This window comes from Garra rufa, chromosome 8, assembly GCF_049309525.1.
Source record: "Garra rufa chromosome 8, GarRuf1.0, whole genome shotgun sequence".
Lineage (NCBI taxonomy): Eukaryota > Metazoa > Chordata > Actinopteri > Cypriniformes > Cyprinidae > Garra > Garra rufa.
In genome coordinates this window covers 29,720,971-29,738,909 of record NC_133368.1, presented here as the reverse complement: position 1 = coordinate 29,738,909, position 17,939 = coordinate 29,720,971, and the positions used below count along the sequence as shown (strand labels likewise).

The 17,939-nt window shown below is 36.0% G+C and overlaps 2 protein-coding genes across 2 annotated transcripts in view; one reads left to right on the top strand and one right to left on the bottom strand.

Moving 5' to 3' along the window:
• Positions 1-245: 245 nt before the first annotated feature.
• tmem30c (transmembrane protein 30C) lies at positions 246-7,405 on the top strand. The gene is made up of 7 exons (XM_073845344.1): positions 246-548; positions 1,772-1,885; positions 3,819-3,926; positions 4,098-4,188; positions 4,260-4,406; positions 4,490-4,702; positions 5,090-7,405. Exons 1-7 carry the CDS (start codon positions 351-353, stop codon positions 5,275-5,277), a joined length of 1,059 nt encoding a protein of 352 aa, XP_073701445.1. The 5' UTR covers positions 246-350; the 3' UTR covers positions 5,278-7,405.
• A 192-nt stretch (positions 7,406-7,597) lies between these two features.
• The window catches only part of dcbld2 (discoidin, CUB and LCCL domain containing 2), a 32,445-nt gene continuing 22,103 nt past the window's right edge, over positions 7,598-17,939 (bottom strand). The window contains exons 8-15 of the mRNA XM_073845069.1: positions 17,572-17,787; positions 17,361-17,485; positions 14,797-14,944; positions 14,587-14,715; positions 13,816-13,909; positions 11,744-11,790; positions 11,551-11,664; positions 7,598-11,470 (exon numbers count right to left, since the gene is read on the bottom strand). Of these exons, the coding sequence (XP_073701170.1) occupies positions 11,097-11,470; positions 11,551-11,664; positions 11,744-11,790; positions 13,816-13,909; positions 14,587-14,715; positions 14,797-14,944; positions 17,361-17,485; positions 17,572-17,787 (1,247 nt within the window). The 3' untranslated portion in view covers positions 7,598-11,096. The remainder of the gene's footprint in view (positions 11,471-11,550; positions 11,665-11,743; positions 11,791-13,815; positions 13,910-14,586; positions 14,716-14,796; positions 14,945-17,360; positions 17,486-17,571; positions 17,788-17,939) is intronic.

Here is a 17,939-nt window from a genome sequence, read left to right as displayed (position 1 = left end):
CAATATTTTTTTTACAACACACAAACACAGTCACCAAGCACACACACATTCACCCAGATGCTGCTCCCACACATTACAGCACAGTCCAGGAATGAGGGGAGACTCAGTTCTGATGGAAAAGAATGTGTGGAGCGCCGGGGAGGTTTAACAGTCAGAGCTAAAGACAGGGGGAACAGCGCTGTGTGTGTGTAAGGTGGAGTGGTTGTAGTTAATAAGTAACAGTCCCTTCAGGTTCAAAGGTTCAGTCACACTAGGAACTGGGAAAACTTCCTTCGGTGGCAGTTAAAGAAAACACTTGCTTATTAGAGTTTGTGCTATTGCCATTTTTGTGACGACTTAGAGAATCTGAAATGGGAAAGAAGCAGGCAGGTACAGGGCCGCTGTCGAGGCGTCCAGATAACTCGGCGTTTAAACAGCAGAGGTTACCCGCGTGGTCTCCATCTCTCACGCCACAAACTGTGCTGCCAACCTTCTACATCCTCTTTCTCGTGTGCTTGTTACTGGGCATATGGCTCCTCATCACTGTTGAGAACACATACGAACTGAAGGTTAGATGTTTTTTTTTTTTTATCATGTGCCAATTTGCAAGACAGCAGGAAGTGGAGAAATAGACCAGGAAGATGTGTTCCTTGAGGAAACAAACTCAATGCGACCCACAGATCCATCAGATAGTGAATTTAGTGTGTTCGTATAGTGTGATTTAATGTGTTGGTCAAGTTCTTTTGCTATTTTTTACTTGTAACAAACCTAACATATATAATTTGATACATTTAACGTCTTGGTTTCACTACTATTACATTTTTAATGTAATCTAAAGGTTGGTGGTCAAAAGCAAAATTGCTAATATACTTATAAAGACTTGTATTTTTAAATTCAAAGCCATTGCAACTCATTAAACCATTGGATATAGTTGTCTAATTAAAGTAGATGGCTAACTACAATGGACTGTGAGTTAACTGTGTTGTTTGTTATTAGCACTGCTTGCTAGGGCAGCCATATGTAGAGACCAGAATGACATAGCTTTGGGGTGAACCCCAATGACATATGTGACCCTGGACTACAAAACCAGTCATAAGGGTTAATTTTCTGAAATTGAGAGTTATACATCTTCTGAAAGCTGAATGAATAGGATTGTCATTGATGTGTGCTTAGTTAGGATATGACCATATTTGGCCGAGATACAACAATTTGAAAATCTGGAATCTGAGGGTGGAAAAAAAAATTAAATATTAAGGAAAATGCCTTTAAAGTTGTCAAAATAAAGTTCTTAGCAATGCATATAACGGATCCAAAATTAAGTTTTGATATATTTACAGTAAGAAATTTGCAAAATATCTTCATGGAACATGATCTTTACTTAAAATCCTATTGATTTTTGGCATAAAAGAAAAATCTATAATTTTGACCCATAAAATGTATTGTTGGATATTTTGTTTTGTGGTCTAGGGTCGCATATATCATATTTTGATGTATATGTATAAAATATTGATGTTTAATGATTGAGTTTGGCATTTAGTAGATATGTTAATAAGCACTGATGAAATGTAGGCCTAAATTAAAACCAGTAGTTGTTTTATTGAGAAATCCTGTTGCTTTTACAATTATTTCCTGATGTGAAATACCCTAAATTATAGAATGACTCATATATGAATTATAGACTGACTGAAGGCCACAACTCAACGTGTTGGAGTGTGTGTTGCTGTGACTCCACAGAGTCAGATTTTAAATTCATATTGTATGTATTGTTTTTTTGTTTTTTTTTGCTGCACAGGTGGACTACACCGATGCTGGAACGTGTGGACAGTGCTCCACTATGAGGAACCATGGCATCCACAGATTAGACTGCTACTGTGAAGTCAGCTTCAATGTTCCAAAAACCTTTTCAGTGAGTCTGACTATATAGCCTACTAATATAACTGCATACACTGCTTTTCAAAATTTTCAGGTTCTATAGAGTGTTTTCGCTACGCGTGATCAATTGGCATCAATATTGAAGCACTAAACTGAAAAAAAATCTGCAAATTTAGCTGATTATTGATGCTGAAAATAGTCCATTATTGTCATGTTTTGGGCTGTACTAATTGGTCGGACTAGGAAAAACATTTGGAGTAGGCTACTATAGACTGTAAAAAGTTAACAAATTAAGGAGATGAATGCAAAAACTGCCTGAGGAACAAAAGGCATTTGTGGTTGGCCAAACTTTACTAGGATTTCCAGGGCAAGAATCTTGAAATCATTCTTGTTTGTTCTTATCATTTACAGTCAGGTAGGTAAAATAGTAGGCTAATATCTTAATTAATACTGTTTGTACATATCTTTAACTTCAGTTTTTAAAAACATTGCTCCATTTCCTGCTTACTAAGTCCTTCTCTATATGATTTAGCAGCTTCCACGCATTTTCCTGTGGTTTAGACAGCATAAATGAGCAAATCAATGTATTCAGTAAAGCGTTATTTGTGCAATCCATGCTGTTGTTTACATCCGAGTACCGCCAATATGGCCAAACATCTATGAACAAATCGTGACGTAAGTGCAAACCCATACAGCAAAGATGAACTCAACTGTTAAAAAATGACAGTAAAGACATTTATAATGTTACTAAACAGTTTTATTTTTGAAATGCTGTTCTATTCAACTTTCTATACATGAAATAAATGTGTATCAAGCCCCAAATCAGCATATTAAAATGATTTCAGAAGGATCATGTGACACTGAAGCCTGAAGGAATGATACTGAAAAATCAGTTCTGCCATCACAGGAACAAATTATATATTTTTAAAATATCTTAAAATAGAAAACAATTATTTAAATGATTATGTAATAATGTTTTACAATATTACTGATATATTTTACAAACAACTTTTGAAAAACATTCTATTTTTTTTTTCCCGTAAGAGCAGGCCATTTGTAAATTTTATGGGTTTGGCTTCCGGTCTCATCTGCATCCAGCTATTTTTAGCTGTACTAAACTGTTTTGCTGCTTGATATTGCAAATTGTTGTGCCTTACCATATTATTTTAATGTATTATCTTAATTATGAACACACTGGTTTGTAAATAGTTTTACCATTTACTGCACATTGCCATTTTTTTCGGTTTTTCCTTATAGTGGCTAATGAACCAGAAGTCTCGTCCATAGGCTTACTTTTGCATTGAAGAATAAGGAATAGACCCCAACATTTTGAAAGGCAATGCAGTGCATACACATTATAAAGAATGCATATCCACATTAACATGAGATCTTGTCTAAGCAAAGCTCCCTGCTGAAAAAAACAGCATATTCTGGTTAGGTATGTTTTGGTGCTGGGAGTCTGGTTTAGCTGATTTATGCTGGTCCTTTGCTGGTCAAGGACCAGCATAAACCAGCAAAGGACCAGCATAAATTAGCAAAGGGCCAGCATAAACCAGCATCAAAACATACCTACCAGTTTTTTTCAGCAGGGCTACAATTTGCCAAATGTCAGTCAGATTTTTTCATTGCCTAATACCACCGCTAAAAGGATGCTTTACATAGGCCTACATTGAATTAAAACATTATTTTATTATCTAATGTTTATTTATAAACTCTTAAAAACTCTTAAGTTTCATTTAAACAATCTCCCCCGGTAATTTTCTGTGGCACGTTTCTGTACTTCGAATTTTAGACCATTTAAAACACAGATTTAAAAACGAGCAGACGTCCTAGATTAAAGTCATATTAAAAAAAAATCTGCTGCCTTATTTAAACGAGACAACCTTGTGAACCTCATAATTTGTCATCAGCGTGTTTCCTTTCAACATGATGTAGTACTTTGTCTGATAGCACGCCGTCTCCCTCAGGGCGATGTATTCTTTTACTACGGTCTGAGGAACTTTCATCAGAACCTGCGGAGGTACATGGACTCCCGCGATGATACACAGATGGTGGGGAGGAAGAACAACCTGAAGGTGCTCGACGTCTCTTTCACTCCCCTTCTGTTTGCACTCCTTTTTTTCACGCTCTTTCCTCATCCCTCCCACTCACTGATTAAAATAACGTCTGTCTTTATTTGATCTCTCACTATGCTTCACATTAGTAGCGCTGTTATCACATTCAAGATGTTGTTATTGCTCACGTAGGCACCGAGTTCGTACTGCGCTCCGTTCGATTACGATGCAAACAGAGTACCCATTGCCCCCTGCGGTGCTGTGGCCAACAGCATGTTCAATGGTAAGACCCATGCCAACAAGCCGTTTTACTTGCTGTTTGTGCTTGTTTATATTATTTTTTATTTCTTTTAGACTCATTGAAAGTGTATTATCCAACAAATGGGTCAAAAAAAGAAGTTCCACTCTACAGGAAGGGCATCGCTTGGTACACAGACAAAAACGTCAAGTTCCGTAACCCTCCGACTAACAACACATTCACTCTCCAACAAGCTTTTGAAGGTAGGCTACACATCATAACACCACACGTTTATGAACATAGCTGTCTGTTTTTCTCACTGTTGTCTCTCTATGTTTGTTTTCAGGCACGACTCGGCCTTTCTATTGGCAGCATCCGGTTTATGAGCTGGATGTCAAAGACTCCAACAACAATGGCTTCATAAATGATGACCTGATTGTTTGGATGAGAGAGGCAGCCTTTCCTAATTTCAAAAAGCTTTATGGGGTTCTCAATCGTGCTGAAGGGCCTTTCACTGAAGGCCTGCCTGCCGGCAACTACACCCTCTCTATAAATTACAGTATCCTTTGCTCAATGGAGAACAGAATTGGTTGTAAATGAAAGGAAATGGTTCAGCAGCACTTACAGGCTTTCAGTTTGGTGACAAAACCTATTAAACAGCTGACAAAAATGTACATAGTCACAATGTAAAGCTTTTTTCATTTATTCGTCTTTTTCCTTAGTTCACTTAAAGGGAAAGTTTATCACAAAAATGCTAATTCTGTTATCCTTTACTCACTCTCATGTTGCTCCAAACCTCTATGACTTTTTTTGCATAACATACAATATTTTGAAGTATATAGGTGTGGTAACCAGACAGTATATTTATCAGTTTAATTTCTTTCTTTTGTTTGTTTGTTAGTTTTTTATTTCTGTAAGTATTTTTTGCCTTAACCAATAACTCCAGATTTTCCTGTCGCGCCCTTTAGAGGTCGGAAGGAGCTGGTGATCTCCATGGTGAGCTGGTTTGGTGGGCAGAATTACTTCCTGCCCATAGCGTACCTGGTGACCAGTGGACTGATCTTGGTGACGGCTGTCGTGCTCACAACGGTGTATGTGAAATTTGGCAAAAAGGGCAAGAACATGGAGGAATAAGCCAAAAGAAGATGGAAATATACATCAGAAATCAATGACGTAAACATTGCACTTCAGAGTCATTATTAGGCACATTGAAAGATATTGAAATTAATTTCAACGTAACGTTGACCAAAGCCTATTTGATACAGTTTTATAATAATATTTTATTGTCCGATATACAGTGGCATTCAAAAAGATTAAAACACTAAAATATGTGACCCTGGACCACAAAACCAGTCGAATATATCACGTAGCAAATTTATAGCAACAGCCATCAGTACATTCTATGGGTCAAAATGATCAATATTTGTCATTAGGATATTAAGTAAAGATCATGTTCCATGAAGATATTTAGTAAATTAGCTACCGTAAATATATCAAAACTTAATTTTTGATTAGTGATATGCATTGCTAAGTGCTTCATTTGGTCAACTTTAAAGGTTATTTGCCAATATTTAGATTTTTTTTTTTGCACCCTCAGATTCCAGATTTTCAAATAGTTGTATCTTGTCCTATTATATATTGTCCTATTTAAACAAACCATACATCAATGGACAGCTTATTCAGCTTTTCCCAAAATGTATCTTTACGACTGGTTTTGTGGTCCAGGGTCATATATGAGATTAAAAATAGAGATCAAGTGCATTATTTGTGGTAATTATAAAATGTTTGTAATGAAAACAAACAAACCTGTATGAAAGTAGACAGTTTCAAAAGTGGACTTTTGAACCCTACTATATGCTTCATGATTTTAATCTGATTAACTATAAAACTGGCCTGTATTTCCAGACAGGAAATGAGTGATGGATAATTATAATTTCCAGCTGTCTTGAAATCATTACACTGGATTATTTTCTCACATCTGACATAGACTAAATTTGGAATAGCATACTACTAACTTACGTATGCTGTATGAATATTGTACATAGTATGCAAATGTACTTAGTGTACATCCACACATGACTTGTAATATTTGTAAAGTGTGCAGTACACAAAAGAATCATTTTCTTTTATCTTCTAGTTCCAGTGAACTAGAGCCAACTGCATAATGGTTAAAAACTATTTCGAAATACATATATATTTAATAATAATAGTGCGAAGTTCATCGTGCATATTTGCAGTGAACGGTGTACCAGCTATGTGTCCTAACTGCCAGCAGGGGGCGTCTGTGACAATCCTCATCTGTGAAGTTTAAACACGCGATTACAAACCACCTGTGTTTACTGAACACTGCGTTTGCTTGTTATACAGCACAACAACGAGTGGTCATTTTTCATTTGAAGGTTGCGTAAGAATGCATCAGTTTACCCACTTATCTTATGTGTTTGTTATGCGCTTTCAACACTCCAAATAGTTTACAAAGTGACTTCTTTATTGACAGTTTGGTATAATGCCACTCAGTCAGGACGTTGTAGGACATTTGTCAGTCTGAATTGTTTATGAGGAGCTTTGTATGCACAGAAAATCGGTTGGAGAAAATCAAAAGCAGTAGATGAACTATCAAGGAACGACAGAAGTGTTTTCTAATTATTTTGCAATTACTAACCTCGTATTAATTAAAGAACTACATGGAATATTTGTACTTTAAAATTCTTCGGTCACACTGCAAAACTCTCTTAATGAACTACAAAACATTGGGTAATTAATAGAAAAAAAAATAGAGTTTGTAAAATGTCTGTAAAAATATAATTTTCCATATACAGTCAAACCAAAAATTATAATTTTTGATTTTTTACTAGTGGGTGCTGACCACTTTAGTACGTTTATGTGAGGATAGCAAAAGAAAGTATACTGTAACATATAACACCCAAAAATTCTTCATACAGTGGACTAACAGTAAAATTGGTACAAAATTTGGAAGCAAAAATTATTCGGACACCATATTTGCTTTAGTGTTTTTTCTTTAATTGCTAATGTGACCTTTTTACACCACAGACTGAACTAAATTAAGCTTTTCTTGGTATCTGGTCAATAAAGTATTGATAGTTGTGTAAATATTGTCATACTAACAATTGTCTGAATTTTTGGTTGATTGTAAAATCAAGAATACCATTCTATCAAAGTTATCTGAAATTTGTGTAACTTTGAGTTGTCATATTTTATTACCATTTTCTAAACTATAGTGAATAAACTGTTAAATGTTAAAGGCGTCTGAATAAATATGGGTTTGACTGTATATAATTACATTTTGATGTTGAAGAAAGTCATTTTTAACTCAGATCTATTAATATGCTTTTGTTGGTTCTCAGGTCACATTAGTAGATGTGTTTATATTTATGTGAATAGTAAACAAGTAAAATTAAGAAATTTGAAGGCCAGAACGCATTCATTAATCCAGTTGTTTTAAAAAAATGTAATTACATTTTATTTTTTAATAAAACTTCAATTTTACATTTTAAAATTGTTTTTCTATACAATCAATCTACAGTACCAATCATCATTTAGACACAGATGTACAGTGAACGGCAGACACACATGAACACACACACAGGCTTGTGGATACAGTGCACAGAAACACATTACATACAACTCTGATAAGATTTCAAAAACTATAAGCAGACATGAACATACACGACTGAATCTGCTACACTTTTCAATTCACAAAGACATACAGGCACGTCCATAAAGACACCACTGTGAACATTTCATTGCTTTAAGCTAGTAAACTAACATAAGTACCGAAATATGACTTGTTTGATATTGTAGTAAATGACAAACATAACAGTGTACTAATCTGACTTGGAACATGCAACACCCTGGCATCCAAAATCCATAGCGTGAGGCAATGTTTGGTCTGATAACATTAAATCAAATGGATAATATGCTTGGATTGATTATCCATCAGGTTGTTTGGTCTTCAAGTCAACGATCGAAAAAAAAAAGATATATAAGACAACTTGGCACAGAGTAAATCCTGTTTTAGGCAAGAATGTCGGCATCCTGTGTTTTGCTTTTTAACCTTTGACCACTAAAAGGGTCACCTTTGGTAAAGTATCCATTAGGACAGTGTAACCGTGGAAGGAAGCAGTGCATGCTTTGTAGCTTAAACCCGAACAGTTAGTGGTTTGGGAGTATAAAAGACATATCAGCAGGAAAAATAAAATAGATTTTTTGCGTGGCACAGGTTTTGACGTGCATGACTAATAATATATTTGGCGTGAATGTGTATGTGCAGTCATGCACAGAAGACTTTTCCATGGAAATTGAAAATGCAGCACCAGCACCATTGCTGTATTATTATTTTTAAGAAAGGCTTTGCTAGTTCCTGTGCCAAATAAATGTTTGTCAGTCCATTCTTCTTTAACTGAACAATGGACGCTACCAACATCTGTTCCAAAACCATGTGAGCGGCCTACAAAGACAGCATTTTAAGGCGTCAAATGTTTTCCCCTAAAAAGCAGACTGCGTTACAATGAGTTCAGGGGAAAAAAATCATCCAAGATGGTGGACAAGTGGAGCTAAATATTTACGATTCGATTCAATTAAATAAATATATGCGATGCAGGTTTGATATATGCGCTTTAATCATTTACATGCGTGTAATCTACCTACGTGCTAACTAACTGTTATCATTTACATCCGTGGAGCATCTCAAACTCCATCTCTGCATATTGCTGTGAGTTTGGGTTTTTATAACGTTAATCTGGGAACGACATTTCATTGGATTTGTAAGGTAAATCCTTTATAAATCCAGGGAAACAGGCAAACACAGGACAATACATCAATATCTTTCTCAATATGCTAACTGTTCAAACTGTTTAAACATTTTGATGTCCACATTTTCAAGAAATTACAGTGGCTGTACCATTTCTGTCGTAACGAAATGGCCAAATATTTAATATTAAGTGGACATTTGACTTAAATGTTGTTTAGTCAATATTAAACATGGATTAGATTGTGTAGTAAAGTGTAAAAACAATCGTCAGGCCGTTGGTGCCCTCTGCAGTCATTTGTTATAATGCGTAATGTACATTAGCTCTGTATTTTATTGGTTTTGTTAAAATAAAACCATATGATTACTTGCTTTTGATACTTTATTTGAACTAATTATTATTGCCTCATTGCTATTAAATATGTATTTTAAGTCATTTTAAAGGCTATTGTTCACTTAGGTCTATTTTATTACTACAAACATAATTACAATTTTCCAGAGTACTCGATTAATCGTCAAAATAATCGACCGATTACTTGACTACCAAAATAATCGTTAGTGACAGTCCTATACATGTATTTTACAGCCCTAAATATGTATTTTAAGTAATTTCAAAGGATATTGTTCACTTAGGTCTATTTTATTACTACAAACACAATTATAATTCTCCCGATTACTCGATTAATCGTCAAAATAATCGACCGATTACTTGACTACCAAAATAATTGTTAGTGACAATCCTTTTCCTACATTTTATAGCCCTAAATATGTATTTTAAGTCATTTTAAAGGCTATTGTTCACTTTGGTCAATTTTTATTACTGCAAACAATTTTCCTGACTACTCGATTAATTGTCAAAATATTCGACCGATTACTTGATTACCAAAATTATCGTATCGTATTAGTGACAGCCCTACTCTAGTCATTATACACTTGATGACTTTGGTTACAGTGGTTGTCGTACACTACGTGATTTTACGTGAAAAAAAGTTACGTCAAATCCGCAAACTGGCTCTGACTTTCAGCAACTAGCATAAATTTGTCCAGACTGTAAATTGGGGAAAAATCAGGACAAAACTTGTATTCAAGCCTTAGTTTGGTGACTAACAATACAGAGCATTGATACAACATGGGAGAAAAATGTTTTATAAATCTGTAAGATATACTAGAAAACTTGACTGCTTTCATCAAATATTTTTTGACTTTTATGTTTATTTTTCTGTATAAGTGTATTGTTTCAACAACTGAGTACCTCATTTTGATGTGTCTTAATGGGGACGCTAGATTTGCACAGAAGACTGAAAGACTTTCTTGACTGTTGTCATTGTTTATCTCATCACACAAGCCAGTGATGAGCTGTCATCAGATGACTGATGATCTCATGTGAGACTTTGTTGAAGTTTTCAAAGAGTTCAATTATATGTTCATGTTATATTTTGGTGTTGCTGCCAACTCATTTGTGAGTTGAATCACAGGCACCTGCATCTATTAAACTGTAACAAAACTGCGGCGTGTTTTTCTAGATATCGGCAAATATCGTGAAGAAAATCAATGCCAGATGTACACCCTATCGGTTAGTATGCTGCATTGTTAAAGCAGCTGTCTATGTAGGCAGAAGATAGCAAGTTAACTCACTAGGTTTTAGAACAGAGCTAGAGAAACCAGCACGGGCCTGTGTTGCTTTGTCACAAAGAAGGCACCTATGTAACAGCTGAATACATTCCAACAGTGCAAAATGACAGTGAATCACAGTGTTATGAGAGTGTTCATCTATTCATTTGAAATGTGATCATTTGTTATTCTGCATAAGGAAGGTTTTGTTGAAAATATCTTTGCCTAAAGGGAAAAATGTGCCTTACAATGAGCGATTCGAGATGAATACATCTCCGCTCTCAGAAAAATGCACAGATAAGGACTCACAGTTTTGATAGCAGAGCACAGTCACATATATGCACTCGTACACACACATTTAGACGTATGAACACACAAAACACCCACAAAACACAGTAGTGAAACGAGATCTCTGCTGTTCTCTTGCTCTCCTGACATTCCTGTGTGTTATTTCAGTGATAGGACTTGCGCGGCGTACAACTTGAGACGGCACATTCTGATCTGATCTGCAGATTTCTAGGAAAGGTAGCATTCAGCCGAGGGTTTCCAAAAGGGTCCGCTCTTTTGTGACTGGTCAGTCTTTTTTCTGACACGGCGCATTGTGGGTATTCTGTGGCACTTGGTATAACTGTCCTTCTGTGGGTGTGACTTGATCAGATGTATTCTTCGGTGTGTCATAGGCTGAGCTTGCTGATTGGCCACTGTCTGTCCGAGCCACTAAACCACGCCCCCTAAATGGTAGAGTGCCTCCTGATAGGTGGTTAGCCCTGTCAATCATGATTGGAGTGGCATATTCAGTGCCAGACGCAGGAAGGGGCTCAGCATAAGCATGGTAATGTTCCGGGGGTATAGGTGCGTCATACTCGGGGGTTTCGGCTTCTTCGGGCTTAAACGTTGACCTTTGTCCAAGAGAGGCCATTGTCCCGGTGACAAGTGGTTGGGCATATTCTACACAGATATGGAAATAGATTGTTTAAGGGTTTGTTGAACAACATAAACTAATTTGAACAGTTTGTTTGTATGTGTACCTGCAGGCTCCACCCGGGGTCTCTGGTGGTCCACTCGTGCTGTGGAACTGTAACGAACACAGTCGTCTCCATCCAACTTAGAAGGCAGCAACTGTTTCATACTCTTCCACCACACTAAAACACACATTCACTCACATTTAATAACTCGCGTAGGTGGAAATGCAAAAGAGCAAACAACCGAGAACGGACGCACCTGTGCGCTCCCAGTGTGGAAGGTCATAAGTCACCTCAGGGCTTTTTCTGTAGGTTTGAATACAGATGGTGAACATATTATCTCAGATGGCTTGTTCTTAAAGCCTATTCGCATTAAGGTTAAATTTTCATGAACAACAAGGTTTTAAAGGGACAGTTCACCCCAAAATTAAAATTCTGTCATTAATTACTCACCCTCATGTCATTTCAAACCCTTAAGACCTTCATTCGTCTTCGGAACACAAATAAAGATTTTTATGAAATCTAAGAGCTTTCTGACCCTACATAGACAGCACTGTAGCTACCACAATATTCAAGGCCCAGAAAGGTAGTAAAGACATTGTTAAAATAGTCCATGTGGCATCACTGTGATTTTATGAAGTTATGCAGCATCACATGTATGCGGCATAGGGATGCACAACATTATCAGACCAATATCAGAATCGGCTGATTATGGCTTTAAATGTTAATATCGGCATCGGCCCGATATGAAAATTTATGATGGGTCCTAATGCTCATTTGGTATAGATTTTTAATTCCGTAGGGGGCACTGTTGGCCTACTTTTAATTAAAAAAAAATATATACAAAAATGTAAATACACAAATAACATAACTGTTACAACATAACTGTCACAAATAACAGACTGTTACTGATTAAATAAAGCAGTAATTAATGTCATAAAATCATGAGTATGTTTTGATTTTAAGGTCAGAATTTATAACTTACATAATAATGATAATAATAAAATAAGAAGACAGTTGTACCTTTTTTTTAATATAAATTATGCTCTAAATTTTCAGAATTGGTTCTCAACTCCAGTCCTTGGGCCAAACTGCTCTGCACATTTAGTATGTCTCCCTCGCTTAACACATCATTCAGATCATCAGCTTATTAGGAGAAAGATCCATGAGTGTGTCAGATTCAGAAACATACAAAATGGGCAGAGCAGTGGGCCTCGAATACTTTTGAGTGGAGAACCACTGCTTTAGACCATATACAAATGTTAGATCTTAAAATAAAATATAAAGGTTACTATTGCATTTTTCTGAGAAAAAGAAAATGCAGCGATTAATATATATTTTATTTATAGTTATTTTCAAAGCTCCAATGTACTGTCATTATAAAATAACCTCATTATGGTTTATTGAATTCTAACAAATAAGTTCTTGTTAAAAACTAAACAAAATTAAAAATGATTTGCTTATAATTTCCGCACAGGAGAGACTTGGTGTTGTTTCCCCCCAAAAAAGGAAATATACCAGTTTCGGCATTAGCTATCGGCCAAAATGAGTTGAAAAATAACAGCTTATTATCTATATAGGCAAAAGTCCAATATCGTGCATCCCTAATGCGTTGTGTTGCTCTCGTGAAAGCGTGTCAATGACCGACACAGAAGAGAAGAAATTGTTGAATAAAGTCATTATTTTAGGTTTCTTTGCGCACAAAAAGGCTTCTTGTAGCTTCATAAAATCAGGGTTGATCCACGGACTATTTTATCGATGTCCTCACTTCCTTTCTGGGCTTTGAACGTGTCAGTTGTGTGCTGTCTATGCAGAGTCAGAAAGCTCTCGGATTTCATCTTAATTTACGTTCCAAATATGAACGAAGGTTTTATGGGTTTGGAACGACATAAGGGTGAGTAATTAATGACAGAATTGTACTTTTTGGGTGTATTATCCCTTTTAATATTAGGCTAAAATATTTTAAGGCAAGGCAAGTTTATTTATATAGCACATTTCATACACAATGGTAATTCAAATTGCTGTACATAAAAAGGAATTAAAATCACAATAGCATAAAAATCATAAAAATTTAAAATAATAATCACAACAATAAAAACAAAATTAAGAACATTTAAGATGATTTAAAAGAAAGAAAATGATTTCAAATTAATTAATACAGTAAAATGATTATACATAAAATAATGCAAACTGTTCGGACGTAGCACAGTGCTCATTCAATAAATGCACAACTGAACAGAACAGAATTTTAGCGTGATGATCTATTAGCGATTTTTTTTAACTATTTAGATACCAAATAATTTGTTGAGATATTTAAATGTTTTTACTGACCTGTTCTTCCACAGCCACGAGCACACCATCACTAACACTGGGGTTGTCAGAACCACCACCAATACAGGAACCAACACTGCCACCAGTGCCACCTCTGTTACATTTACACAAAACATTAATAACATTAATCTAGTGTTAGGCAAGTTATTAAAAGGTAGTTGAATATTAAAATGCTAACTGTTTTGTCTAAATAAATGAAAAATAAAATACTAAATGCTGCAAATACTGATAATAAATATTGTATTCAGTATTAAACAGTAATGAAAGATTGATTAACTAGATTTAACTAATTAATATTTGGCTTTTTCACCTCATTTGCATTTAGAGTAATTATAATTACCTTAGCAACATGCCAAAACGAGAATCAACTGGAACCAACAGTAAATCCTAAATGAGTGCACTTCATATGAAAAGCGAGTTTACCGCCTACATAAAACATCTTAAAATCAGTTATTTATGAGGTTCCATTTCACAAAGAGTTCTGCCTGAGGGGCCGTTCACACATAATATGCTTTTGCCTTCCAGTGTGCTGCTTTTTCATTGTCTTTCGGTGTAAACGTGCAAGATGGAAGTGTTTGACCATAGCATTTACTGCTCGCTTTTGACAGCATTTAAAAAACACTGCGGTCAAGTCAAAAGTAGTTTAACTTTTAAAGTCCTGCATTTTTAAACAACAAAGCTGCATTCTGAATGAATAGCCTCTAAGAAAGTAGACACCAAGGTTTATAACAAAGCTCATATGTTAAATAACTGAATGAAGTTTGTTCTCACCATCGTGAGAGTGCGGAGGCATGGTGGTGTTTCGGATGTTGGGTGTTTGTGTCGTCCTCTCCTGTAGGGGGGGCACTGTGCTTTTTCTGCGAGGGGGAGGAGGGGCAGGATGGAAGATTCTTGGCCTCGCTGACAAACAGAAAGAAGTCCAATCATGTTTAGCATGGCAAATTGGCCAAATCTGAGTCTAATTTCTCTGATTAGTCTCACCTGCATGAGGTTGGCAGCCCAGGAGCTCCATTTTAAGGGCGATCCTCTGGTGCCACTGCGAGGGACATATTCGGATGAAGCGCGCCTCGATTGGAGGAATGAAGTTGTTCCGCACTTCCTGGAGATAGTTGGTGTTGCCTTGGAAAATCTGTTACAGAGACACAAGGACACATTGCCTTGGCAACAAAGAACATTTGGCCTCAGACCAAGGTCCATCTTATTTACGCCTAATCAATGCGATTCTCGTTAAGCTCCCTGACAGTCGATGGACATTCATTATTAATGACCACAGAGTGCACTTTAATTTCAGGCTCCTTAAACCTCAGTAATGTAAAACCCTTTTTCCTGGAAATATACAAACAGTGATGTCATTCTGCAGCAGTTCCAATACTACCATCTAATACCCACCAAACACAAAACAAGATTGGACAAAACACATGGTCTGCTTTAAAACCTACTGAGCTGGACATGCTTGTCAATGTATGATGCCTTTCAAGACACTTTGTTTTGGACGAATAGAACAGAACAGAATAGAATAGACATGGTCTGCTTCTAAATCTAAATGCTAGTCAATGTATGGTCATGGGTGCCTTTCAAGATTCCACTTTTAATGGAATAGAATAGAATAAAACAGAATAAAAAGCACTTGGGTCTGCTTCAAGTTCTAGTGAGCTGAATATGCTAGTCAATTTATGGTGCCTTTCAAAATACCTTATTTTTGCCACATTTAATGGAACAGAATAGAACAGAACTTAATAGAATAGAATAGAATAAAATAGAATAAAAAAAACATGTGGTCTGCTTCAAATTCTACTGAGTTGGACATGCTAGTCAATGTATGGTGCCTTTCAAGACACTTTGTTTTGGACGAATAGAACAGAATAGAATAGACATGGTCTGCTTCTAAATCTAAGTGCTAGTCAATGTATGGTCATGGGTGCCTTTCAAGATTTCACATTTAATGGAATAGAATAGAATAGAATAAAATTGACTAGCATATCCAGCTCAATAGAATTTGAAGCAGACCATGTGTTTTTTCATTCTATTTTATTATATTCTATTTTATTAGGTTCTGTTCTATTCTATTCCATTAAATTTGGCTAAAACAACGTATCTTGAAAGGCACCATACATTGACTAAAAAACACATGGTCTATAGAATATAATAAAATAGAATAGAAAACATGTGGTCTGCTTCAAAATCTACTGAGCTGGACATGCTAGTCAATGTGTGGTACACCTTGACACCTTGTTTTGGCCGAATAGAATAGAATAGAATAGAATAGAATAGAATAGAATAGAATAGAATAGAATAGAATAGAAAACATGTGGTCTGCTTCAAAATCTACTGAGCTGGACATGCTAGTCAATGTGTGGTGCCTTTCAAGACACTTTGTTTTGGACGAATAGAATAGAATAGACATGGTCTGCTTCTAAATCTAAGTGCTAGTCAATGTATGGTCATGGGTGCCTTTCAAGATTTCACATTTAATGGAATAGAATAGAATAATATTGACTAGCATATCCAGCTCAGTAGAATTTGAAGCAGACCATGTGTTTTTTATTCTATTTTATTCTATTCTATTCCATTAAATGTGGAATCTTGAAAGGCACCTGTGACCATGCATTGACTAGCACTTAAGATTTAGAAGCAGACCATGTCTATTCTATTCTATTCTATTCTATTCGTCCAAAACAAAGTGTCTTGAAAGGCACCATATATTGACTAGCATATCCAGCTCAGTAGAATTTGAAGCAGACCATGTGTTTTTTCATTCTATTTTATTCTATTCTATTCTATTCCATTAAATTTGGCTAAAACAAGGTATCTTGAAAGGCACCATACATTGACTAAAAAACACATGGTCTATAGAATAGAATAGAATCCATGTGGTCTGAAAACACATGGTCTGCTTCAAAATCTACTGAGCTGGACATGCTAGTCAATGTGTGGTACACCTTGACACCTTGTTTTGGCCGAATAGAATAGAATAGAATAGAATAGAATTGAATTGAATTGAATTGAATAGAAAAGAAAAAAATCTACTGAGCTGGACATGCTAGTCAATGTATGGTGTCTTTCAAGATACCTTGTTTTGGCCAAATTAAATGGAATGGAATAGAATAGAATAGAATAGAATAGACTACTGTACAAAACACATGGTCTGCTTTAAAATCTACTGAGCTGGACATGCTAGTCAATGTGTGGTGCCTTTCAAGACACCTTGTTTTGGCGAATAGAATAGAATAGAATAGAATAGAATAGAATAGAATAGAATAGAATAGAATACACGTGGTCTGCTTCAAAATCTACTGGGCTGGACATGCCTAGTCAGTGTATGGTGCCTTTCAAGATACCTTGTTTTGGCCAAATTTAATGTAATGGAATAGAATAGAATAGAATACAAAACACATGATCTGCTTCAAAATCAACTTAGCTGGATATACTAGTCAATGTATGGTGCCTTTTAAGATACCTTGTTTTTGCAAAATAAAATATGGTGGGTGGGGCAAAAGATTTTGGAACAGAGTTAAATGCAAACAGTACAAAACAAGCCTTTATACCTTATTTTTTTCTGATCCCATTTCTTGATAGGGTTTCCATTGCTGTCCGTCATGGCTATATAACACCTCATAGGCTGAAATGTAAAACTGATATTCTTGGAGGGTGGAGCCAGTGGTGGTAATACCTGAGAAACAGAGTCGAATGACTGACCAATCAAGATACAGACACAAATACACTGCTCTTTCTTTCTCTCACACACACAAATTCTACCTGTTATTTTTTTCTCTTTCTTCAAGTCCACTTGAATCCATTCTTTTGTGTCGCTGTTGGCTGCTGCCCACGGACGTCCTGGTGTTTTGAGGCGAGCCCCTGTGGGGCCCCAGACAGTGGGCTCCTTTCCGTGACCGCCCCATTCCCACTCTGAGGAGGCTGTGATCTGAGAGTCGCTGACCACCCCCGACTCCAAACCCAAAGTGCCATAGCAACCTTGAAGAGAAAGAAAATGAAAGGTGCTATTATTAGATCATCAAGGTGTTGGGCATTTCTGTAGAAGTCACAGGAATAAAGAACAAATGTCTTTATGAAATCTTCAAGTTACTTTAACAGAATTGTTGAACTATTCTGGCAAAACAAATCAT